The sequence below is a fragment of the Pan troglodytes genome, chromosome 20 (assembly GCF_028858775.2).
Source record: "Pan troglodytes isolate AG18354 chromosome 20, NHGRI_mPanTro3-v2.0_pri, whole genome shotgun sequence".
Taxonomy (NCBI): domain Eukaryota; kingdom Metazoa; phylum Chordata; class Mammalia; order Primates; family Hominidae; genus Pan; species Pan troglodytes.
Genome location: NC_072418.2, coordinates 56,434,381 through 56,460,709, shown reverse-complemented (window position 1 = coordinate 56,460,709; position 26,329 = coordinate 56,434,381). Strand labels below are relative to the sequence as shown.

The 26,329-nt window shown below is 48.1% G+C and overlaps 2 protein-coding genes across 3 annotated transcripts in view; both read right to left on the bottom strand.

Annotated features, from left to right (window-relative positions):
* Positions 1–26,329, bottom strand: part of DPRX (divergent-paired related homeobox) — a 35,612-nt gene that overhangs the window by 6,331 nt on the left and 2,952 nt on the right. For both annotated transcript variants that reach the window (XM_054672611.1, XM_016934457.2), the window contains exon 3: positions 22,986–23,589. The gene's annotated coding sequence lies outside the window, so the exon portion shown is untranslated. The remainder of the gene's footprint in view (positions 1–22,985; positions 23,590–26,329) is intronic.
* On the bottom strand, positions 13,489–14,095 carry LOC100608781 (oligosaccharyltransferase complex subunit OSTC-like). Its single transcript, XM_054672612.2, has one exon. The coding sequence runs from the start codon at positions 13,977–13,979 to the stop codon at positions 13,608–13,610; it is 372 nt and encodes a 123-aa protein (XP_054528587.1). The 5' UTR covers positions 13,980–14,095; the 3' UTR covers positions 13,489–13,607.

Sequence of the window (26,329 nt, the reverse complement as noted above, 5' to 3'; positions counted from 1 at the left end):
AGTTCTGCACATCTCTACTTGTGATAGTGGTTAGCCTTTGCATAAATGAGCTTGTAGCTACTTTTTTTTTTCTTTTTGAGACAGGGTCTTGCTATGTCTCAAAAAACACAGCTGACTGCAGCCTCGACCTACTGGGCTCAAGTGATCCTCCTACATTTGCCCCCAAGTAGCCGTGACTACAAAGGCCCAGGCCCAGCCTGGAGTGCAGTGGCAACATCATAGCTCAATGCAGCCTTAACCTCCTGGGCCTAGGTGAGCCTCTCACCTAAGCCTCCTGAGTAACTGGGACTACAGGTGCACACTACCATACCCAGCTAATTTTTGCATTTTTTGTAGAGATGGGATTTTGGCTAGGCTAGTCTCAAAGTCTTAGGCACAAGCCATCCTCCCACCTCAGCCTCCCAAAGTGCTGGGATTAGTAAGAGGCAGTCTGTGTTGCTCAGGCTGGAGGGCAACTCACAAGCTGATTCCACTACTGATCAGCATGAAAGTATTTTTTTTTTTTTTTGAGATGGAGTCTCACTGTGTCGCCCAGGTTAGAGTGCAGTGGCGTGATCCCGGCTCACTGCGACCTCTGCCTCCTGGGTTCAAGCAACTCTCCTGCCTCAGCCTCCCAAATAGCTGGGATTATAGGCACACGCCACCATGCCCAGCTAATTTTTTTTTTGTATTTTTAGTAGAGACAGGGTTTCACCATGTTGGCCAGACTGGTCTCGAACTCCTGACCTCAGGTGATAGGCCCGCCTTGGCCTCCCAAAGTGCTGGGATTACAGGTGTGAGCCACTGTGCCCAGCCAGCATGAAAATTTTGACCTGCTCCATTTTCAACCTAGACCATTTCCCTACTTCTTAGGCACCCTGGTGGGAGGTCACCATATTGATGCTGAACTTAGTGTGGACACCCAATTGGCAGAGCACATTACAGCCTAGAACTCCTGGGTTCAAGCCATCCTCCCGCCTCAGCCTCCCAAAGTGCTGGGATTACAGGTGTGAGCCACCGCACCCGGCCTGATGAACAGTATCTCTTTAGAGGTGAATAAGACATACCAAGCAACAATTTTAAACCACATTTTTATCTTGTGATAGTGTCAGAAACCAATTTAAAAAGAGCCTGTAATCTGCCGTCTGTTTCTCTGGATTTATCTTTTCCAGGTATTTCATTAAAAAAAAAAAAAATCATAGGCCGGACACAGTGGCTCACACCTGTAATCCCAGCAGTTTGGGAGGCCAAGAAGGGAGGATCGCTTGAGCCCAGGAGACCAGCTTTTCAAAAACTAAAATAAAATGACATTATACAATATGTAACCTTTTGTGTGCTGGCTTCTTTTACTGAGCATGTTGTTTTCAAGGTTTATCCTCCTGGTATAATGTGTCGGTATCTCATTCCTCTTTTTTTTTTTTTTTTTTTTTTGAGACAGAGTCTTGCTCTGTTGCCCAGGCTGGAGTGCAGTGGCTTGATCTCAGCTCACTGCAACTTCTCTGCCTCCCAAATTCAAGTGATTCTCATGCCTTAGTCTCCTGAGTAGGTAGGATTACAGGTGTGCACGAACACGCCTGGCTAATTTTTGTATTTTTAGTAGAGACCTGGTTTCACCATGTTGGCCAGGCTGGTCTCAAACTCCTGGCCTCAAGTGATCTGCCCGCCTCGGCCTCCCAAGGTGCTGAGATTACTGGTGTGAGCCACTGCGCCAAGCCCCTTTTACAGCTGAATTATACTCCATTGTATGGATAAACCATATTTGTTTAATCCATTCATTAGTGGATGGACAGGCCGGGAGGAGGAGGGAGTGGGGAATACCTGCTTATGGGACTTTATTGTAGAGTTAGGGAAGTGTTTTGGGGCCAGGCACGGTGGCTCACATCTGTAATCCCAGCACTTTGAGAGTCCGAGGCGGGTGGATCACCTGAGGTCAGGAATTTGAGACCAGCCTGACCCACATGGAGAAACCTCATCTCTACCAAAAATACAAAATTACCGGGTGCGGTGGCACATGCCTGTAATCCCAGCTACTCGGGAAGCTGAGGCAGGAGAATCATTTGAACCTGGGAGGCAGAGGTGGCGGTGAGCGGAGATCGTGTCATTGCACTCCTGCCCGGGCAAGAAGAGCGAAACTCTGTCTCAAAAAAAAAAAAAAAAAACAGAAAGAAAAATTTTGGAAATACCTAGAGGTGGTGGTTGCACAACACTGTGATGTACTAAATGCCACCGAACCGCTTATTTTTAAATGGTTAATTATATGTTATTCGTATGTCACCACAGTTAGAGAAAAACACTAAGAAGTGTCAAAGTTCACTTATCAGAGCTACAAAGACCTGCTTTCCCTCATGCTGGTACCATTAGTCCAAAGATGCTAAACCCACAGACTGCTGATTTTTATTTCTATTATATTTGAGACAGGGTCTTGCTCTGTTGCTCAGGATAGAGCACAGTGGTATTTTATTTTATTTTAGGTTTCAGAGACAGGGTCTCACTGTGTTACCCAGGCTGGTCTCAACCTCCAGGATCAAGTAATCCTCCCACCTCAGCCTCCCAAATCACTGGGATTATAGGCGTGGGCCACTGCACCCACCCAGCAACTTTGATTACATGTATCTTTGGGTATATTTTTGCCCCTTATCCTGGGTTAAAGGTAGGGCCAGCTACTGTATGTTGACAACAGAACAGCCCAAGCGCTTGCTTTAGAAATTTTTTTTTTTTTTTGAGATGGAGTCTTACTCTGTCGCCCAGGCTGGAGTTCAGTGGCTTGATCTCAGCTCACTGCAACCTCCGCCTCCCGGATTCAAGCAATTCTCCTGCCTCAGCCTCCTAAATAACTGGGATTACAGGCAAGCGCCACCATGCCCAGGTAATTTTTGTATTTGCCACGTTGGCCAGGCTGGTCTCGAACTCCTGATTGCAAGTGATCTCCCCGCCTCGGCCTCCCAAAGTGCTGGGAGTACAGGCGTGAGCCACCGCACCCGGACAAAAACTTTTTGTGTTAAGAAAAACATCTCGGCCGGGCACGGTGGCTCATGTCTGTACTCCCAGCACTTTGGGAGGCCGAGGCGGGCGGATCACCTGAGGTCAGGAGTTCGAGACCAGCCAGGCCAACGTGGCGACAGCCCGTCTCTGCTAAAAAAGTACAAAAATCAGCTGGGCATGGTGGTAGGCGCCTGTGATCCCAGCTACTGGGGAGGCTGAGGCAGGAGAATTGCTTGAACCTGGGAGGCAGAGGTTGCAGTGAGCCAAGATCACGCCATTGCACTCCAGCCTGGGCAATAAGAGTGAACTCTGTCTCTAAAAAAAAAAAAAAAAAAGCAAGAAAGAAAAACATCTCTCCCTTCCAATTCCTTCTCTAGGAGTTCTTCCACTCCTTCCCTCTTGTGAGAGGCCTCAGTATATTAATTAAATGTTCTCAGTGATGCTCACTGGAGCCTGAAAAAGCCCACCTCAAGGATAAGCCTGCTTTTAAGGGGAGAAAAGAAGACTTGAATGAACAAAGTTTACAAGTCTTAGTGGTGGTTTTCAACCACAGCTGTATATTATCATTCTCAGGATTATAAGAAAATGCCTTCGGCTTCACTCCAGGCTCAGTCCACTTGAATCTCTGCGGGTGGAGTCTAAGTATGAGGATTTGTAAATAATCCTTCTACTGCGCAAATAGGGCTGGAAACCACTGGCTCTGTTGCCATGTTTAGAGGGATTAAAATGGTGTCCTAAAGAATCACCTTGGAGGCTGAGAAGTCAAGATGTGCAACAGTGGGGCCACGAGCAGTCAACCCCAGCACTTTGGGAGGTCGAGGCAGGCAGATCACCTGAGGTCAGGAGTTCAAGACCAGCCTGGGCAACATAGTGAAACCCTGACTCTACTAGAAATACAAAAAAAATTAGCCAGGCGTGATGGCAGGCGCCTATAATCCCAGCTACTCGGGAGGCTGAGGCACCAGAATTGCTTGAACCCTGGAGGCGGAGGCTACAGTAAGCCAAGATGACGCCACTGCACCCCAGCCTGGGAGAGAGTAAAAAGATGTCGAACAGAGTGCTTGAGACAGCCCATGAGAACCTCACGCCTTGACTAACACTCATTGCCAAACCGGAAGACCAGTCCTGGGAAGGAGTCTGGCCACCACTCCCAGAATATCACTGGGATTAATATGATCTGTGCCTGGGGCACAATCTCTAGTCTTTTTTTCTTTTTGGAGATAGGGTCTCCCTCTGACTCCCAGGCTGGAGTGCAGAGCTGTGATCCCAGCTCACTGCAGCCTTGACCTCCTGGGCTCAAGCGATCAGCCCCCTAAGTAGGTAGCTGGGACTAGGGTGCCTGCCACCATGCACAGCTAATTAAAACGTTTTTTTGTAGAGATGGGGGTCTCACGGTGGGGCGTGGTGGCTTATGCCTGTAATCCCAGCACTGTGGGAGGCAGAGGCAGGCGGATCACCTGAGGTGAGGAGTGTGAGACCAGCCTAGCCAACATGGTGAAAACCCATCTCTACTAAAAATACAAAAATTAGCTGGGGCCAGTCACGGCGGCTCACGCCTGTAATCCCAGCACTTTGGGAAGCCAAGGCTGGTCGATCGCTTGAGGTCAGGAGTTTGTGACCAGCCTGGGCAACATGGTGAAGTCTCGTCTGTACCAAAAATACAAAAAATTAGCTGGGTTTGGTGGCACATGCCTGTAGTCCCTGTTACTCAGGAGGCTGAGGTGGGAGAACCACTTGAGCCTTGGAGGCAGATGTTGCAGTGAGCTGAGATTATGCCCCTGCACTCTAGCCTGGGTGACAGAGTGAGACCCTGACACACACAAAAAAGTTGGGGCACTGGGCACAGTGGCTCACACCTGTAATCCCAGCACTATGGGAGGCTGAGGCAGGCAGATCACCTGAGGTCAGGAGTTCCAGACCAGCCTGGCCAACATGGTGAAACCCCGTCTCTACTAAAGACACAAAAATTAGCCGGGTGTGGTGGCGCACACTTGTAGCCCCAGCTACCTGGCAGGCTGAGGCAGGAGAATCGCTTGAACCTGGAAGGTGAAGGTTGCAGTGAGCTGAGATCACACCATTGCCCTCCAGCCTGGGCGACATGGTGAGACTCCCTCTCAAAAAAAAAAAAAAAAGGAATTATGAGAAGAGGCAGAGGCATGAGATCTCTGTGTCTCATGTTAATGTTCTCCAGGGAGTGCTCACCACAGAGAAGATCCTGAGCAACCAGGAAGAGAGGGTGCCTTGTGCAGTGGGCATCATTGAGGTTCTATCCTCAGACCACTGCTTGTGTAATGCACCCATGAACAGAGACGCGGTAGCAGGGTAGCAGGAGAAGAGACGAAGGATGTGCCTAATAGCATGAGCTGTCTCTCACGAAAGCTGAGCTCATTATCACAGCCTGGGAGTTTCTGGCTGTGATCAGGGCCAGACACGCTGGCTCATGCCTGTGATAAGAGTACCAGTGAGAGGCCGAGGCGGGAGGATAGCTTGAGGCCAGGAGTTTGAGATGAGTCTGGGTAAAAAAGCCAAATCCTGTCTCTACAAAAAAAATTTTTAAATTAGCCAGGCATGGAGGCATGCACCTATAGTCCTAGTACTCCAGTGGCTAAGGCAGGAGGATCGCTTGAGCCCAGAAGGTTGAGCTATGGTGGTGCCGCTGCACTCTAGGCTGGGCGACAGAGCGAGACCCTGTCTCAAAAAAAAAAAAAAAAAGCCCATGATGACACCTTGATCTGCTATTGTCCTTTAAGGGGAATGACTGACTAGTTAGTGGTAAGTTGATTATATTTCATCCTTTCCCCCGGAGAGGGCAGTGGTGAAGGTGATTGATTTGTGTTTCCTGTTTCTGTAGCCATACCACCGGGAACACGCCCGATCTCATCTGATTTGTATTTCCTGGAATTGATGTGTTTTCTTTCTTTCTTTCTTTCTTTTTTTTTTGTGACTGTCGCCCAGGCTGGAGTGCAATGGCCTGATCTCAGCTCACTGCAATGCCCGCCTCCCGGGTTCAAGCGATTATCGTGCCTCAGTCTCCCAAGTAGGTGTAAGCCACCAGGCCCAGCCATTTTCTAACATCCTTGTAATCCCAGCACTTTGGGAGGCCAAGGCAGGTGGATCACTTGTGGCCAGGAGTTCAAGACCAGCCTGGCCAACATGGTGAAACCCCGTCTCTACTAAAAATACAAAACAAAAGGCTGAGCACGGTGGCTCATGCCTGTAATCCCAACTACTCAGAAGGCTGAGGTAAGAGTACGGCTTGAAACTGGGAGGCTTCAGTGAACTGAGGTTGCAGTGAGCCAAGATCAAGCCACTGCACTCTAGCCTGGGCGACAGAGTGAGACTCTGTCTCAAAAAAAAACCAAAAAACAAAACAAAAAAACAGCTGGGCATGGTGGCTCCCTGTGCCTGTAATCCCAGCCCTTTGGGAGGCCAAGGAGGGCAGATCACCTGAGGTCAGGAGTTTGAGACTAGCCTGGGCAACATGGCAAAACCCCATCTCTACTAAAAAAGTACAAAAATTAGCTGGGCGTGGTGGTAGGCGCCTGTGATCCCAGCTACTCAGGAGGCTGAGGCAGAAGGATTGCTTGAACCTGGGAGGCAGAGGTTGCAGTGAGTCGAGATTGTGCCACTGCACTCCAGCCTGGGCGACAGAGCAAGACCCTGTCTCAAAAAAAAAAAAAAAAAAAAAGTACAACAATCAGTGCATTAATATGAAATACACTCTTTACATCACATATTTATTACCTTATACAGAAGGAGCTGCCATCATGGGATAACATAATGGTTATTATTTATTTATTTATTTATTTATTTATTTATTTTTTGAGACGGAGTTTCGCTCTTGTCGCCCTGGCTGGAGTGCAATGGCACAATCTTGGCTCACTGCAACCTCTGCCTCCTGGGTTCAAGGGGTTCTCCTCCCTCAGCCTCCTGAGTAACTGGGATTACAGGCGCCTGCCATCATACCCAGCTAATTTTGTATTTTTAGTAGAGACGGGGTTTCACCATGTTGGCCAGGCTGGTGTCAAACTCCTGACCTCAGGTAATTCACTTACTTTGGCAAGTGTAATCCCAAAGTGTTGGGATTACAGGCGTGAGCCATTGCGCCGGGCCAGGAATGGCTTTTTTTTTTTTTTTTTTTTGAGATGGAGTTTCACTCTTGTTGCCCAGGTTGGACTGCAATGGTGCAATCTCTGCTCACTGCAACCTCTGCCTCCCGGATTCAAGCGATTCTCCTTCCTCAGCCTCCCAAGTAGCTGGGATTATAGGCATGTGCCACCATGCCAGGCTAATTTTGTATTTTTAGTAGAAATAGGGTTTCTCCATGTTGGTCAGGCTGGTCTCAAACTCCCAACCTCAGGTGATCCGCCCTCCTCGGCCTCCCAAAGTGCTGGGATTACAGGCGTGAGCCACCATGCCCAGCCAGGAATGGCCTTTTATTTATTTATTATTATTATTTTTTTTTTTGAGACACAGTCTCACTCTGTTGCCCAGGCTGGAGTGCAGTGGCACAGTCTCGGCTCACTGCAACCTCCACCTCCTGGGTTCACGCCATTCTCCTGCCTCAGCCTTCTGAGTAGCTGGTGGCGCCTGCCACCAGGCCCAGCTAATTTTTTTTGTATTTTTGGTAGATACAGGGTTCCACCATGTTAGCCAGGATGGTCTCGATCTCCTGACCTCATGATCTGCCCGCCTCGGCCTCCCAAAGTGCTGGGATTACAGGTGTGAGCCACCGTGCTTGGCCCAGGAATGGCTTTTTAAAGGGCTCAACTGAAGTGTCAGCCCAGGTATAACATCCCATGGGGTTGGGGTGCTGTCCTCTAAGATGCAATATCTGCATATAACCAACAGTCAATATAAGGGGCTGTGACCCTAGTAGTTAGAATATACAGGTGTAGCTACCAGGGAGTGAAATAGAATTGGCATTTATCAATATCCTGTCTAGGGACCCACTTGAAGAAATTGTGCTTCTTGTCCCCAAACCTTATCTGGCGCGATGTCTTCATTTTTGAAGAGGGAACACTTTCACCAAGAAGCACAGTAAGGTTTTCTGCCTGGTGACTGTGGGCTCTTCAGGCTGATTAAGCACTGGGCAGAGAAATGAGGTAGTTGGCGGGCATGGATAATCAACCACGAGCATTATGAAGAGACTGGGTTGCTGCTGCATATTGGGGCAGGAAGGTTCTTGTCTGGAACTCAGAGAATTCCCCATGCCCAGCAGGAAGTTGCACAACCACAGCCCTGTAAAAGTACAGTAACTGAGATAACACCAAGGGAGGGTGGAATCAGACTCTTAATAAGACGAGGTCTCATTATGTTACCTAGGCTGATCTTACACTTCTGGGCTCAAGTGATCTTCCTGCCTCAGTCTCCCAAAATGCTGGGATTGTAGGCATGAGCCACCATGCCCAGCCCCTCTCTCTCTCTCTCTGTTAACTAAATATGTGACGCTGACATTTTCCAGTGGCTCATGCCCATAAACCCCTAAATTCCTTGTTTACTGCAAGACATCAAGAAAGAACAAGTATGTCCTGCTGAAAGCATCTCACAGATAAGAATCTCTGGTTGTTTTCCTCTAATAAATACCATGAGATCTGATTAGCATGTTTACAAAGAAGTTTGACCAAGGGATGCCTCCTCAGACATCACCAGGTTGGGAGAAAGAATGGATTATAGACTAGTTAACCTTTTCCTTCCTAGCAACACCGGACTCAGATCTCTCAGAAACAAAGGCCTGAGTCACCCCAGCAGGCAAATGAGTTACAAAAAATGAAGTACTGGCCCACCATGAGGAAATGTAGAAGACGTGGGGGAAACAGATGAGTATCAGTAATGGTTTGGGGCCCACATAACAATGAGGATTGTAGTTTGCTCTGGTAAACATATTGTATTGAAAATTTTAAATAGCTATAGCAGCATACAAATGCGTGCCTAAGAATGTGCAGAAAATATTTTTTTTCTAGGAAAGATTGCCTTTTGTTTTTTTTTGGAACAGAGTCTTGCTCTGTTTCCCAGGGTGGAGTGCAGTGGCGTGACCTTGACTTACTGCAACCTCTACCTCCAGGTTCAACCGATTCTCCTGCCTCAACCTCCCTAGCAGCTGGGATTACAGGTGCTGACCACCATGCCCAGCTAATTTTTTGTATTAGCGTTTCACCATGTTGGCCAGGCTGGTCTGGAACTCCTGACCTAAAGTGATCAGCCTGCCTCAGCCTCCCAAAGTGCCGGGATTATAGACATGAGCCACCATGCCTGGCCTGTATTGAAAATTTTATATAGATCGTGGCTGGATCTTTGCTTCAAGACTTAATGACTAAATGAACTTACATATAGAAATGAGGCTGGGTGCAGTGGCTTATGCCTGTAATCCCAGCACTTTGGGAGGCACAGGTGGGAGGATCATTTGAGGCCGGGAGTTCAAGACCAATCTGGGCAACATAGCAAGCCCTTGCCTCTACAAAAAATTAAAAAATTAGCCGGGCACTGTGGCATGCAACTGCAGTCCCAGCTACTCCAGAGGCTGAGGCAGGAGGATTGCTTGAACCCAGGGGGTTGGGACTTTAGTGAACCTTAATTGTGCCCCTGCAATCTAGCCTGGGTGACACAGTGAGACCTTGTATCTGAAAAAAAATAAAAAATAAAAAATATGGAAATGAGCATTTTCAAGAAGCACAAGGATTGTTCAGTAGCAGATGTCCATATCATACTCTCTTGTACACCTCTAATTTTAACCTGAGCCTCACTGTTCAGTCTCATGAAAGCAGAGACTCACTTGATTCTACCATACTCTCACCTCATGCACGTGCCATACATCTTTTTAGTATTTTGCTCTGGGGTCCTTTCTGCTGTCATTTATCCCATAGAAAATAGCTTTGGCAGGCTGGGCATGGTGGCCCACGCCTGTAATCCCAGCACTTTGGGCGGCTGAGGCAAGTGGATCACCTGAGGTCAGGAATTCGAGACCAGCCTGGGCAACAAGGTGAAAACCCGTCTCTACTAAAAATACAAAATTTAGAGATCATGCCACTGCACTCCAGCCTGGGCAACGGAGTGAGACTCGGTCTCAAAACAACAACAACAAAAAATTAAAAATGGAAAACAGCTTTAGCTGGGCGGGGTGGCTCACACCTGTAATCCCAGCACTTTGGGAGGCCAAGGCAGACAGATCACTTGAGGCCAGGAGTTCGAGACCAGCCTGACCAACATGGTGAAACCCCATCTTTACCAAAAAATGCAAAAAATTAGCCAGGCATAGTGACGCATGTCTGTAATCCCAGCTGCTCAGGAGGCTGAGGCAGGAGATTCTCTTGAACTCAGGAGGCAGAGGTTGCAGTGAGCCAAGATCACACCACTGCACTCCAGCCTAGGGGACAGAGGAAGACCCTGTCTAAAGAAGAAAATAGGCCGGGTATGGTGGCTCACACCTGTAATGTCAGCACTTTGGGAGGGCAAGGTGGGCGGATCATGAGGTCAGGAGATCGAGACCATCCTGGCTAACATGGTGAAACCCTGTCTCTACTAAAAATACAAAAAAACAGCCGGGCAAGGTGGCAGGTGCCTGTAGTCCCAACTACTGGGGAGGCTGAGGCAGGAGAATGGCTTGAACCCGGGAGGCGGAGCTTGCAGTGAGGCGAGATCACGCTATAGCACTCTAGCCTGGGGGACAGAGCGAGACCCTGTCTAAAGAAGAAAGTAGCTTTGAACTGCAGGAAGTCAACATGTCTCAGGGAAAGCCTCACCCAATGTGGGATGAAATTTGGCACAGAAATGTCCCAGTCTTTCATCTCTGTGACAGGGGATGAGGCAGGGGATGATAAGAGGAAGCGTAAACAGTCTTCAACAGGCTTCAAAGGAATCAAGCCCTCATTGTCCACTTCACAGACTTCAGCAACTTATCCTTTTTTTTTTTTTTTTTTTTTTTTGAGATAGAGTCTCACTCTGTCACCCAGGCTGGAGTGCAGTGGCATGATCTCGGCTCACTGCAACCTCCACCTCCCAGGTTCAAGCAATTCTCCTGCCTTTGCCTCCTGAATAGCTAGGACCACAGGCGTCTGCCACCAGGCCCAGCTAATTTTTTCTGTTTTTTTTTTTTTTTTTGAGATGAAGTTTCACTCTTGTCGCCCAGGCTGGAGTGCAATGGCACGATCTCGGCTCATCGCAACCTCCGCCTCCCAGGTTCAAGTGATTCTCCTGCCTCAGCCTCCCAAGTAGCTGGGATTACAAGCATGCACCACCACGCAAGGCTAATTTTTGTATTTTTAGTAGAGACGGGGTTTCTCCACGTTGCTCAGGCTGGTCTCCAACTCCCAACCTCAGGTGATCCGCCTGTCTCGGCCTCACAAAGTGCTAGGATTACAGGCGTGAGCCACCGCACCCGGCCTGTTTTCTGCATTTTTAGTAGAGACAGAGTTTCACTATGTTGGCCAGGCTGGTCTCAAACTCCCGACCTTGTGATCTGCTCGCCTCGGATTCCCAAAGTGCTGGGATTACAGGCATGAGCCACCACGCCTGGCCTCAACATGTCCTTAGATAAGGTGTTGGCTCCCCATCCTTCCCTGTCTTACTCTCCCTGCTACCTCCCTCTTGGTTTAGGATCACATTCTAAATAAACCTCTGGAACTCAAGCCTTTGTATCAGTGTCTGCTTTAGAGAACCCAAATTAAGTCAGTGTCATTCCGATCAACAGAATGGAGGCAGAGATACAATCAACAGGGACGTAAAAAGGACATGAAAATGAAAGGTCTCCATTTCCCTAGAAAAGATTAATCTGTTACAAGGCTAAAAGACTACTGGCCGGGCGCAGTGGCTCACACCTGTAATCCCAGCACTTTGGGAGGCCGAGGCGGGTGGATCACCTGAGGTCAGGGGTTCAAGACCAGCCTGACAAACATGGCAAAACCCCGTCTCTGCTAAAAGTACAAAATTAGCTGGGTTTGGTGGCGTATGCCTGTAATCCCAGCTACTTGGGAGGCTGAGGCAGGAGAATTGCTTGAACCTGGGAGGTGGAGGTTGCAGTGAGCCAAGATCGTGCCACTGCACTCCAGCCTGGGTGACAGAGCAAGTCTCCGTCCAAAAAAAAAAAAAAAATCTGGAGACAATATGAATAATTTCCATTTTTCTATCTCTGAGTCTTTAGTACTCTTTTTTTTTTTTTTTTTTTTTTTTTTTTTTTTTTAGAGATGGGGTCTTGCTATGTTGCCCAGACTGGTCTTCCAACTCCTTGAACTCCTTGGTTCAAGCGATCCACCCACCTTGGCATCCCAAAGTGCTAGGATTACAGGCATGAGCTACCATGTCCATAGTAGTGTTTATTTTTTATTTTTTCTTATTTTGTTTTTTAATTAGTATTTATTTCTGTTCCTTTCGTACACGTTATTGTTCAGGCAGCAGTCTTACATACCTATCTGAAATAATCTACCATCACACACTCTAGTTAAAGCCAAAGCTCCGTAGGTAAAGCTGACCAGCTGTCCAGAGGTCTCAGCTCATGGAATCTTGCTTCTTGATTTTATGTTAATTTCTGAAAGTCAGAAATGTCATCTCCAAAAAGTGTTAAGGGGGTTGTAAAAAATAATCACTATATTTGCTATTATAGTTGTAGGTATGCAGTATATTTTCTTTTCTTTCTTTCTTTCTTTCTTTTTTTTTTTTGAAACAGAGTCTCGCTCTGTTGTCGCCCAGGCTGGAGTGCAGTGGCAGCGATCTAGGCTCACTGCAGCCTCCGCCTCCCAGTTTCACGTGATTCTCCTGCCTCAGCCTTCCAAGTAGCTGGGATTACAGGTGCCCCACCACCACCACGCCCGGCTAATTTTTGTATTTTTAGTAGAGATGGGGTTTCAACATGGTGGCCAAGCTGGTCTGGAACTCCTGACCTCGTGATCTGCCCACCTTGGCCTCCCAAAGTGCTGGGACTACAGAAGTGAGCCACCGCGCCTGGCTTGTATTTTCTTAAAGAAATAAAAAACTAAGAAGAAAATGCCACTCATCATCGTTGGTATAGCAATGTGGTCAGCGGGAAAAGAAAATACTGTGATAAATTTGTCTCTTTAATAAAGAAGAAATTCTAGTCCAAGCTTCAATACACTTCCTGGTTTTTCACTAGATATTTCTTTTACTGCTGCTCTTCCTTCTTTTCTACATCTCATATTAGAGGATTGGACAGCCTTTAAAACTTCATTGACAGGAGCAAATCCAGTATGCACTGATTTCTTCTTTTTTTTTTTCTTTTTTTTTTTTTCTGGTGAGACGGAGATTTACTCTTGTTGCCCAGGCTGGAGTGCAATGGCGCGATCTCGGCTCACCGCATCCTCTGCCTCCCGGGTTCAAGCGATTCTTCTGTCTCAGCCTCCCGAGTAGCTGGGATTACAGGCATGTGTCACCACGCCCTGCTAATTTTGTATTTTTAGTAGAGATGGGGTTTCACCATGTTGCCCAGGCTGATCTTGAACTCCTGACCTCAGGTAATCCGCTCGCCTCGGCCTCCCAAAGTGCTGGGATTACAGGCGTGAGCCACTGCACCCAGCCTGATTTCTTCTTAAAGGCACTCTAACCCATCAGAGAGCCCGGTAGTTTCATTCTCACGAATACTCTAGCCTTGAAAAAAACTCAATAGGACACAGACGAATCCAACGAATAGAAGAAGAAATCTATTGAGTTTTGGGATATTTGGTGCATTCAATCGGTCCAGGATTATGAAACCTAAGCCTCCCACTGTAAACAGGAAGCTGGATCCAAGTCCTTCCATAATAATATTGTCCACTTACTCTGTAGGCCAAGAAAGCTACTGGCCTCTGATGCCCTTGTTCATCAGTCATAGAGCCAACACCCGGCGGTTCAACCGTAACATCATAAACGATTCCTCTGGTGATGAGGAAGTAAGACACCATCACCAGAGCATACATAGTCATGGCCAACGGCATGTGCAGCCAGGGCGGCTTCTTCAGCTTCAGGTTGGGACATTCAAGCACTAAGAACGGGACACGGTACAAAGTCTCCATGTTGGTGGCAGCAAGGGCCATTCTCGGCCTCTATTTTTTCTTATTTTTTGAGACAGAGTTTCGCTCTTGTTGCCCAGGCTGGAATGCAATGGTGCGATCTTGGCTCATTGCAACCTCTGCCTATGAGGTTCAAGGGATTCTCCTGCCTCAGCCTCCCGAGTAGCCGGAATTACAGGCATGCACCACCAAACCTGGCTAATTTTGTATTTTTAGCAGAGATGGGGTTTTGCCATGTTGGTTAGGCTGGTCTTGAACTCCTGACCTCAAGTGATCCATCCGCCTCAGCCTCCCAAAGTGCTGGGATTACAGGCATGAGCCACCATGCCAGGTCCAGGACAGTCTTTTAAATAAATGACACTGGGACAGCTGAACATCCATATGGAAAAAAGGTGTTTGACCTCCACCCCATGCTATATATACGGAAGATTAATTCTAGTGGGTTGTAGATTGAATTGTAAAGGCAGAACAATGAAGTTTACAGAAGAGCTTCATGTCTTCACGCTAGGGAAACACTTCTTTTTTATTTTATTTTTTATTTATTTATTTTTTTTGAGACAGAGTTTCACTCTTGTTGCCCAGGCTGGAGTGCAATGGCACAATCTCAGGTCACTGCAACCTCCGCCTCCTGGATTCAAGCGATTCTCCTGCCTCAGCCTCCCAAATAGCTGGGATTACAGACATGCACCACCACGCCCGGCTAATTTTGTACTTTTAGTAGAGACGGGGTTTCTCCATGTTGGTCAGGCTGGTCTCGAACTCCTGACCTTAGGTGATCCACCCGCCTCGGCGTCCCAAAGTGCTGGGATTACAGGGGTGAGCCACCACACCCAGCCCCGCCTTTTTTAATTTTTAATTTTAAAAAATTGGAGACAAGGGTCTCACTATGTTGCCCAAGCTGGTCTTGAACTCCTGGGTTCAAGTGATCCTCCCACCTTGGCCTCCCAAAGTGCTAGGATTGCAGGTGTGAGCCATCACATCCAGCCAGGAAACACCTCTTAAACAGAAGAAAAAAATGCTAACCATAACAGGAAAAATCGAACTTTTCATTATATTAAAATTAAGAAAAATAAAAAGTAATAAAAGAGAGAGGACTGTAGTAAAAAAATAGTAAAAATAAAATTAAGGATTTATATTAATCAGAAGAAACTAGGAAAAGATTTCCCATAACAGAATAGCAGGAACCTAAATCTGAATCTTCATACATTCTTTAAAATTAGACAGATCTCGGCCAGGCACGGTGGCTCGCACCTGTAATCCTAGCATTTTGGGAGGCCGAGGCGGGCGGATCACTGGAAGTCAGGAGTTTGAGACCAGCCTGGCCAACATGGCAAAACCCTGTCTCTGCTAAAAATACAAAAATTAGCCAGGCGTGGTGGCGTGCACCTGTAATCCCAGCTACTCAGGAGGCTGAGGCAGGAAAATCGCTTGAACCCAGGAGTTGGAGGTTACATTGAGCCAAGATCACGCCACTGCACTCCAGCCTGAGTAACAGAGTGAGACTGCGTCTCAAAGAAAAAAAAATTAGACAGATCTGGCTGGGCACGGTAGCTCATGCCTATAATCCCAGCATTTTGGGAGGCTGAGGTGGGTGGATCACCTAAGGCCAGGAGTTCAAGACCAGCCTGGTCAATATGGTGAAACTCTGTCTCTACTACAAGTCCAAAAAATTAGCTGGGCATGATGGCATTGAGAGGCTGAAGCATTCCAGCCTGGGTGACAGAGGGAGACTCTGTCTCAAAAAAAAAAAAAAAAAAAAAGAGAGAGAGAAATAACTTCTATAGAAAAGAGAAAGGAAGAAAGAGGGAAGGAAGCAAGGAAGGGAAGGAGATGGGGAGGAATGGAGCGAGAGAAAGAAATACTAACCAATGGGCTGGGCACGGTTGCTCACGCCTGTAATCCCAACACTTTGGGAGGTTGAGGCAGGGGGATCACCTGAGGTCAGGAGTTCGAGACCAGCCTGGCCAGCAAGGTGAAACCCTGTCTCTACTAAAAATACAAAAATTAGCCAGGTGTGATGGTGTGGACCCGTAGTCCCAGCTACTTCGGAGGCTGAGGCAGGAGCATTGCTTGAACCCGGGCGGTGGAGGTTGCAGTGAGCCGAGATCAGGCCACTGCACTCCAGCCTGGGCAACAGAGTGAGACTTTGTCTCAAAAAAAAAGCAAAGGAAATACTACCCACTGGAGAAATGGGCAAAAGGCTTGGACACATATTTTACAAAGGCAAAATATCCACACGGCCAATAAACGTAGGAAAAAAAATCCTCAGTCTCCTTCGTCATTGGAGAAGTGGTCCTTGAGAATTATTTAGGGGGCTCATTAGGGGCCATGTTCTGTCCCAATTCCATATGAAACGCTTGTTATGTGGGTTTGAGATGATTCCAAACACATCATTTGGGGTTGTGGAGTACACTCTTCTCTTCCTTCTAGTGCGTGACTTCTTATCAGATCTCACACGAGGCTAGGCGCGGTGGCTCATGCCTGTAGTCCCAGCACTTTGGGAGGCCGAGGTGGGCAGATCGCTTGGGGTCAGGAGTTTGAGACTGGCCTGGCCAACATGGTGAAACCCCCGTCTCTACTAAAAATACAAAAAAAAAAAAAAAAAAAAAAAATTAGCGGGGCATGATGGCACGCACCTGTAATTCCAGATACTTGGGAGGCTGAGGCAGGATAATTGCTAGAACCTGGGAGGTGAAGGTTACAGTCGAGCTGAGATGGTGCCACTGCACTCCAGCCTGGGCGACAGAGCGAGATTCCATCTCAACAACAACAACAAAAAACAAAGATCTCACACGTGACAACGTGCAGTGACCTCCCCCCTCCTCTTGGACCCCATATGTGAGCTGTTGATTTTGGTCTTTGAAATACATAGATCCACAAGAGTTTGACAGGCGCTTTGAAAGCTTAGACTGTGGCAGGCTAATATTGGGGCTCAGAAACCGATAACCTCAAAACGAAGGCTTCCGAAGCAGCTTCAGAAGCGGAAGTTTCTTCCTGACCCTCCTTCTCCCCCAAGGCTAGCCATAGAAACTAGAAACTGTCTTTCCCAAAGTGAGCCATAGACACCAGAATCCCTTTTCCCCAAATCCTGCCATAAAACCTAAAATCTCTGACTTTAATTTTCCCTCCATCTTCCCTGTAAACACTGACCATAAAGGAATTCCTGTCCTATCTTGTTTGGTTTTAGGTCTATGACCCTCATTCCGGAGAGGCTTCTGCCCTCTGCCCAGCAGGAGGGAAGGCTGCTCAGAGAGGCCAGGAGGAATGCAGAGAGACAGGTTTGCTGGGTTCCCCGTCCGCCCGACCCCTGCAGTCTATGACCTTTAGATCAGATCCGTTTTGTGCAATCCTATTTCTTTTCTTTCTTCCTTTTTTAAAAATATTCTTTAACATAGAGAGGGGGTCTTTTTTTTCTTTTTTTCTTTTTGAGACTGAGTCTCACTCTGTTGCCCAGGCTGGGGTGCCGTGGCACAATCTCAGCTCACTGCAACCTCCGCCTCCCGGGTTCAAGCCATTCTCCTGTCCCAGCCTCCCAATTAGCTAGGATTACAGGCGCCTGCCAGCATGGCCGGCTAATATTTTTGTATTTTTCATAGAGACGAGGTTTCACCATGTTGGCCAGGCTGGTCTCGAACGCCTGACCTCAAGTGATCCACCTGCCTCGGCCTCCCAAAGAGCTGGGATTACAGGCGTGAGCCACCGCACCCGGCCACGTCCAATCCTATTTCTATGCCGCTGTCTGCTTTTTTGTGTTTTGTTTTTGAGACCGGTTTCACTCTGTTGTCCAGGCAGTGGTAGGATCATAGCTCACTGCAACCTCAACCTCCTGGGTTCAAGCCATCCTCCTGTCTCAGCCTCCCAACTAGCTGGGACTACAGGTGTATGCCACCATGCCCACTCATTTTTAAATTTTTTGTAGAGATGGGGTCTTCCTATGTTTCTCAGGCTGGTCTTGAATTCCTGGGCTCAAGCGATTCTCCTGCCTTGGCCCCTCAATGTGTTAGTGTTACAGGCGTGAGCCACTGCACCACCCAGCTTACTTTTTTCTTTGAGGTGGAGTCTCACTCTGTCACCCAGGCTGGAGTGCAGTGGCACGATCTCGGCTCACGGCAACCTCCACCTCCCAGATTCAAGCAATTCTGTCTCAGCCTCCCGAGTAGCTGGGATTACAGGCGCCCACCACCATGCCCGGCTAATTTTTGTATTTTTAATAGAGACGGGTTTTCACCATATTGGTGAGGCTGGTCTCAAACTCCTGACCTCAGGTGATCCACCTGCCTCGGCCTTCCAGAGTGCTGGGATTCCAGGTGTGAGCCACTGCGCCCAGCCGGTTCACCTCAAATTTGAATTAGAATTTACTTTTCATGTAGTCCTTCCTCCATCCTGTGAGCAACAGGACTTTAAAAATTTGGAACTCACTCACTATTCGGTTAACGTACTTTGCCTACAGAGTGCATTCCATGAAGTGTGTTCGTGTTATTCTTCTCCTCCTTAAGCATTGTCAATGTTTTTTTAAAAAATCTTTTTATGTCAATAAACTGTGGAAGGCATGAAATCGTACCATAATCATCTCCTTATTTCCACCATAAATATTAGGGCCAGGTGCGGAGGCTCGTGCCTATAATCCCAGCACTTTGGGAGGCTGAGGCGGGTGGATCACTTCAGCCCAGGAGTCCAAGACCAGTGTGGGCAACATGGCAAAACCCCATCTGTACCAAACATACAAAAATTATCTGGGTGTGGTAATGTGGGACTATAGTCCCAGCTACTCAGGAGGCTCAAGTGGGAGGATGCCTTGAGCCTGCTGCACTCCAGCCTGAGTGACACAGCGAGACCGTGTCTCAAAAAAAAATTTTTTAAATTATCATGAGAGCACTTTTAGTCTTGCAAAAAGGATTTTTTGGTTTTTTTTAGACGGTCACTTTGTGGCTGGGCTCCGTGGCTCACGCCTGTAATCCCAGTGCTTTCAGAGGCCGAGGCAGGTGGATCACCTGAGGTCAGGAGTTTGAGACCAGCCTGGCCAACATGGTGAAACCTTGTCTCTACTAAAAATACAAAAATTGCTCAGGCATGGTGTTGGTTGCCTGTAATCCCAGCTACTTGGAGGCTGAGGCAGGAGAATCGTTTGAACCTGGGAGGCGGAGGTTTCATTGAGCTGAGATGGTCCCACTGCACTCCAGCCTGGGAGACAGAGCGAGACTCCATCTCAAAGAAAAACAAGAACAAAACAGTGTACAGTGCTCTGTCTGAAGGTGGCCTCCTTATTTGTCTACAATCAGTGGTGTCCAATCTTTTGGCTTCCCTGGGCCACATTGGAAGAAGAAGAATTGTCTCCAGGTACACATAAAATACACTAACGATAGCTGATGGGCTGGAAAAAACCCAGAATCACAAACAAACTCGTAATGTTTTAAGAAAGTTTCTGAATTTGTGTGGGACCACATTCAAAGCCATCCTGAGCTGCAGGCAGCCCATGGGCCGCTGGTTGGACAAGCTGGGACTCCACATCAGCCCTGCACCCGCCCCCGGCAGAGCTCCAGCTTCAGGTGTGTTTTTTCACTATAATTTACTAAACTCTGCAGCTAAGCTTTCTAAGTGGCAATATTTCACTTAGGGTGGTATAAAATTAAAACAGCCAATGAAGGGAACTTTTTTCTTATTTGATACATAATAATTGTACATATTAATGGGGCACGTGATATTTTGATACATGAATGGAGTAGGTAATGATCATCATGTCACGGCATCTAGGATATCCAACCCCTCACCCATGGATCATTTCTTTTTTCTTCTTCTTTTTTCTTTTTTCGAGACAGAGTCTTGCTCTGTCGCCCAGGCTGGAGTGCAATGGTGTGATCTCTGCTTACTGCAACCTCTGCCACCCAGTTTCAAGCAATTCTCCTGGCTCAGCCTCCTGAGTAGCTGGGATTACAGGCATATGCCACCACACCCGCCTAATTTTTTTTTTTTTTTTTTTGAGACAGAGTTTTGCTCTTGTCACCCAGGCTGCAGTGCAGTGGCCTGATCTCAGCTCACTGCAACCTCTGCCTCCCAGGTTCAAGTGATTCTCCTCACTCAGCCTCCTAAGTAGCTGGGATTACAGGTGTGGGCACCACCCCTGGCTTATTTTTATTTTTTTTTTGAGATGGAGTCTTGCTCTGTTGCCCAGGCTGGAGTGCAGTGGCATGATGTCAGCCCACCACAACCTCCACCTCCCAGGTTCAAGCAATTCTCCTTCCTCAGCCTCCCAAGTACCTGGGACTATAGGTGTGTGCCACCACGTCCAGCTAATTTTTGTATTTTTAGTAGAGACAGGGTTTCATCATGTTGGCCAGGCTGGTCCCGAACTCCTGACTTCAGGTGATCTGCCCGCCTCGGCCTCCCAAAGTGCTGGGATTACGCCCAGCCAATTTTTGGATTTTTAGTAGAGACGGGGTTTTGCCATGTTGGTCAGGCTGGTCTAGAACCCCTTATCTCAGGTGATCTGCCCACTTCGGCCTTTCAAAGTGCTGGGATTACAGGAGTGAGCCACAGTGGCCAGCCGGTACACACGTGGATTTATTTCTGGATTTTCTATACTGTACCATTGCTCTATATGTTTGGGGTTTTTTTTGTTTCTGGTTTGGTTTTTTTTTTTTTTTTTTTTTTGAGACCGAGTCTCGCTCTGTCGCCCAGGCTAAAGTACAGTGGTGTGATCTTGGCTCACAGCAGCCTCAGTCTTCAGGTTCAAGCGCTTCTCCTGCCTCAGCCTCCTGGGTAGCTCGGATTATAGGCGCCTGCCACCATGCCCAGCTAATTTTTGTATTTTTTGTAGAGATGGGGTTTCACTATGTTGCCCAGGCTGGTCTTGAACTCCTGAGCTCAAGGGATCTGCCCCTCTTGGCCTCCCAAAGTGCTGGGATTACAGGTGTGAGCCACAATACCCAGCCATATGTCTGTTTTTATACCAATACCATGTTGTTTTGGTTACCAGAGCCTTCTGATATGTTTTGAAGTCAGGTAACATGATGTCTCCAGCTTTATTCTTTTTGCTCAGGATTCCTTTTGCTATTTGAGCTCTTTTTGTTTCCAAATGAATTGTAAGGTCTTTCTTTTCTTTCTTGCTTTCTTTCTTTCTTTCTCTTCTTTCCTTTTTTTTTTTTTTGACGGAGTCTCACTCTGTCTGCCCAGGCTGGAGTGCAGTGGCGCGATCTCGGCTCACTGCAACCTCTGCCTCCCAGCTTCACACCATTCTCCTGCCTCAGCCTCCCGAGTAGCTGGGACTACAGGCGTCCGCCACCATGCCCGGCTAATTTTTTTGTGTATTTTTAGTAGATACAGGGTTTCACCATGTTAGCCAGGATGGTCTCAATCTCCTTATCTCGTGATCCTCCAGCCTCAGCCTCCCAGAGTGCTGGGATTACAGGCGTGAGCCACTGCGCCTGGCCTGAAATGAACCATTTGAAAGCATGCAGTTCAGTGGCATTTAGTACATCCACGGCATTGTGCAGCTGCCACTTCCATCTAATTGGGAAACGTTTTCATCACCACTGCGGGAAACCCTGCACCCTTTAGGCAGTCGTTCCCCATTCCCTTTGGCCCCTGGCAACCACGGATCTGCCTTCTGTCTCTGTGGGTTTATTTATTCTGGATATTCCATGTTTCCCACAGGACTGCTGGCTCTGGGAGCTCGGGAGTCAGCCTGGGGTTCCAAAGTCTTCACAGGTGTGAACCTTTTGGTTCTGAGCTGCGTCATCGTCTCTGGCTTCATCAAGGGAGATCTGCACAACTGGCAGCTCACAGACGCCGACTACAAATGGGCCGAGCTGGGGTGGGGGGGGGGTCCAACGACACTCACAGGTGAGGGCACAGGTTTATTTTATTTTTTTTTATTTTTTAATTTTAATTTTAATTTTTATTTATTTTTATTTATTTATTTACTTTTTTTTTTTTTTTTTGAGATGGAGTCTCACTCTGTCACCCAGGCTGGAGTGCAGTGGCACGATCTCGGCTCATGCAACCTCTGCCTCCCGGGTTCAAGCGATTCTCCTGCCTCAGCCTCCGAGTAGCTGGGATTACAGGCATCTGCCACCATGCTCGGCTAATTTTTGTATTTTTAATAGAGATGGGGTTTTACCATGTTGGCCAGGCTGGTCTCGAACTCCTGACCTCCAGTGATCTGCCCACCTCTGACTCCCAAAGTGCTAGGATTTCAGGTGTGACCCACTGTGCCTGGCCTGTTTTTTTATTTTCAAATTTACCTTTATTTTTATTTTTTGAGATGGAGTCTCACTCTGTCGCCCAGGCTAAATTTCGGTCGCACAATTTCAGCTCACTGCAACCTCTACCTCCCGGGTTCAAGCGATTCTCCTGCTTCAGCCACCTGGGATTACAGGTTCCTGCCACCACACCCGGCCAATTTGGTTTTTTTTTTTTTTTTTTTTTTTGGTAGAGATGGGGTTTCACCATGTTGGCCAGGCTGGTCTCAAACTCCTGACCTCAGGTGATCTGCCCACCTTGGCCTCTCAAAGTGCTGGGATTACAGGTGTGAACCACTCACTGCTCCCAGCCTAAAACTTATTTTTATTTTTTGAAACAGGGTCTTGCTCTGTCCCTCAGGCTGGAGTGCAGTAGCACGATCATGGCTCACTGCAGCCTCCGCCTCCCAGTCTCAAGCAATCATCTAGAGTAGCTAGGACTAGAGGTGTGCACCACCACACCTAGCTAAGTTTTTAAATTTTTGTAGAGATGGGGTTTGCCATGTTGCCCAGGCTGGTCTCAACCTCTGGGCTCAAGTGATCCACCTGACTCAGCCTCCCAAAGTGCTGGGATTATAGGCGTGAGCCATTGCAACTGGCCAGAGGTGCCTTCTTGGACACAGGAGTGGGGCCTGGGGTGCAGAACCTGGACTATTGTGGGAATAGGGGGAATCTGGGTTGACAGAGCCAGATGATGGGGAGTGGGGATGGCAGTGGGGGCCCAGGGCTTGTGGAATTAACTGAGCAGTTGGAGTTAACTGAGTCGTCCCAGAAAGACGGCTGCACACCTTACCAATGTTTCTTGTTCCTTTTGTCCCCATAGCTTGGGCTCCCTGGGCTCTGGAGGGTTTGTGCCTTTTGGCTTTGGCGTGATTCTCCATGGAGCAGCCACGTGTTTCTTTGCATTTGTGGGTTATGATGGCGTCGCCACCACAGGTAACACGGTCATTCTGTCTCATCAGGGGTTTGGGCACAGTTTGGGCTGCCGCTGGGCACAGGTTTCATTAAAGGCTACCCTGCTCTCAGATGGGGAAGAGGGAAGAGGGTTTTGTACCTTCACTTCTGTGCATTTTCCTGGCCCAGTGCATATACCTGTCCCGCAGGAGAAGGAGCCCTCCACCCTCACCGCCTCCACCCTCACCGCTCCATCCCCTTGGGCACTGCGACCTCGATCTTCATCTGCTTCTTGGCCTATTTTGGTGTCTCAGCGGCGCTCACCCTCATGGTGCCCCTACTACCTGACATGTCCCGAGAACCCCTTGCCGGAGGCTTTTGTCCACATTGGATGGGCCCCCATCAGATACGCTGTGGCCGTCGGCACCCTCTGTGCCCTTTCCTCCAGGTCAGTGCTGGATGCTCTCTCCCTGTCTGCTGCCTGGTTCTCGGGTGTCCTGGGCCTTGGTAAAGGGAGGAGACGTTTCACCCACGGAGGCGACAGAGCAGAAGCCCCAGTCCCTCTTGCTTCCTGAGTCCCCATGCGTGTTCCCGTTTTCTCCTGCATGCAGCCTCCTGGGTGCCACGTTCCCCACGCCTCGCGTGCTCTAGTCAATGGCTGAGGACGGGCTCCTTTTCTGCGGACTCGCCCGCCCGGATCCACGCCCGCACCAGCACCCCTGTGGTGGCCACTGTCGTTGCTGGGACCGTTGCAGGTAAAGGCCCAGAATCCAGGGTTTCTTTCATCCATTTTCTATGAGTTAGTTCCTCATCCTCCCCCACAGCCCATCCATTTTTGCTTTTATTATTATTCATTAATTTTTTTAAAAAGTTGGCTATTACAAAAGTTTATTTAATAAAAAGTTTAACAGGAAAATGGGACTAGGCTCAGTGGCTCACGCCTATAACCCCAGCACTTTGGGAGGCTGAGGTGGGAGGATTCCTTGATCCCAGGAGTTCAAGACCACCCTGGGCAACATAGGGAGACTTCCATCTCAACAAAAATTTAAAAAAAAGTTAGCCAGGCATGCTGGAACGTGCCTGCAGTCCCAGCTACTGGGGAGGCTCAAGTGGGAGGATTGCTTGAGCCCAGGAGGTTGAGGCTTCAGTGAGCTGAGGTCACGCCACTGCACTCCAGCCTGGGTGACAAAGCAAGACCCTGTCTCAAAATAAAATAAAAATAATTAAAATAAAATAAATACAGTACAATACAATATAGAAAATGGGGCGGGGTGCAGTGCCTGATGCCTGTAACCCCCGTACTTTGGGAGGCCAAGGCAGAATCACTTGAGCCCAGGAGTTTGAGACCAGCCTGGGCAACATAGCCAGACCCTGAGATCATTTTTTTGTCTCTGCAAAAAAATTTTTAACAATTAGTTGGCTGTGGGAGGCGGAGCTTGCTGTGAGCTAAGATCGCGCCACTGCCCTCCAGCCTGAGCGACAGAGCGAGACTCCGTCTCAAAAAAAAAAAAAAAATTAGCTGGGTGTGGTGGTGGTACACCTGTAGTCCCAGCTACTCGGGAGGCTGAGGTGGGAGAATGGCTTGAGCGCTGCAGGTTAGGGCTGCAGGGAGGTATGATGATTCCTGTTTAAAAAAAAAAAAATTAAAGAAAATGTACATAATCTGACTTTTGTTGTTGTTGAGACAGGATCTCACTCTCACCCATGCCAGTGTACAGTGGCACCACACCTGGCTAATATTCAAATTTTGTAGAGGCGGGGGTCTCACTGTGTTGCCCAGGCTGATGTGGAACCTCTGGGCTCAAGCAGTCCGCCTGCCTCGGCCTCCCTAAGTGCTGAGATTACAGGCATGAGCCCCTGCACCTGGCCACATTCCTATTATTAATTAACACAATAATTGTACATATTCGTGGGGTACAGTGTGATATTTCCATACATGTATACAAGATGTAATAATCAAATCAAGGTAATACCATAACCATCACTTCAAACATTGATTATTTCCTTGCATTGGGAACACTGAAAACCTATTTTTCCAGCTCTTTTTTTTTTTTTTTTTTGGAGACAGAGTCTCGCTCTGTAGCCCAGGCTGCAGTGCAGTGGCACGATCTCAGCTCACTGCAACCTCCGCCTCCCAGGTCCACGCGATTCTCCTGCCTCAGCCTCCAGAGTAGCTGGGATTACAGGCATGTGCTACCACACCCAGCTAATTTTTGTATTTTTAGTAGAGATGAGGTTTCACCGTGTTGGCCAGGGTGGTCTTGAACTCCTGACCTCAGGTGATCCGCCCGCCTTAGCCTTCCAAAGTGCTTTTCCAGCTCTTATAAGTTGTTAACGACAGTCACCCTCTAGTGCTGTGGAACATTGGAACTTACCCTGTTTTGAGCCCTGACTATAGCAATCATGGCTTTCCTGTTTGAGTTCAGTGACCTTGTGAACCTCTTGTCCATCGGGACTATGCTTGCTTACTCCTTGGTGGCGTTTTCTGTTCTTGTCCTCAGGTGAGACTGGGGTCCTAGACACGTGAGGATTGATGGGGTTCCCAGCCCTCTTCTGCCTGCCTCCTGGCCCCTCGGTGCATTGCTACACATACAGGAGTGGGAGGAGTACAATAGCCCCTGCTTATCCATGGGGGACACGTTCCAAGACCCCCAGTACATGCCCGAAACCGCGGATAGTACCAGTCCCTATATATGATCATTTTCCCATCCATAACTCAGATGCCTAATGTGACTTAACACGGCCGGTAGCCTTCACAGCATGGACACACTGGACAAAAGGATGATTTACATCCTGGGCATGGGCAGCGTGGAATGCCGCTACTTGAAGCTGCACACAATTGAAAACTTATGAATTACGGCGGGGCGCAGTGGCTCACGCCTGTAATCCCAGAACTTTGGGAGGCCGAGACAGGTGGCTCACTTGAGGTCAGGAGTTTGAGACCAGCCTGGCCAACATGGTGAAACCTGGTATCTCCTAAAAATAGAAAAATTAGCTGGGCGTGGTGGTGGTCTCCTGTAATCCCAGCTACTCAGGAGGCCGAGGCAGGAGATTGCTTGAACCTGGGAGGCGGGGGTGGTTGCAGTGAGCTGAGATTGTGCCACTGCAATCCAGCCTGGGTGACGGAGTGAGACTCCGTCTCAAAAAAAAAAAAAAAAAAAAAAAAGAAAGAAAAGAAAAAAAGGAAAAAAAGAAAGAAAACTTACGAATTACTGCTGGACTTTTCCATTTACTACTTTTGGA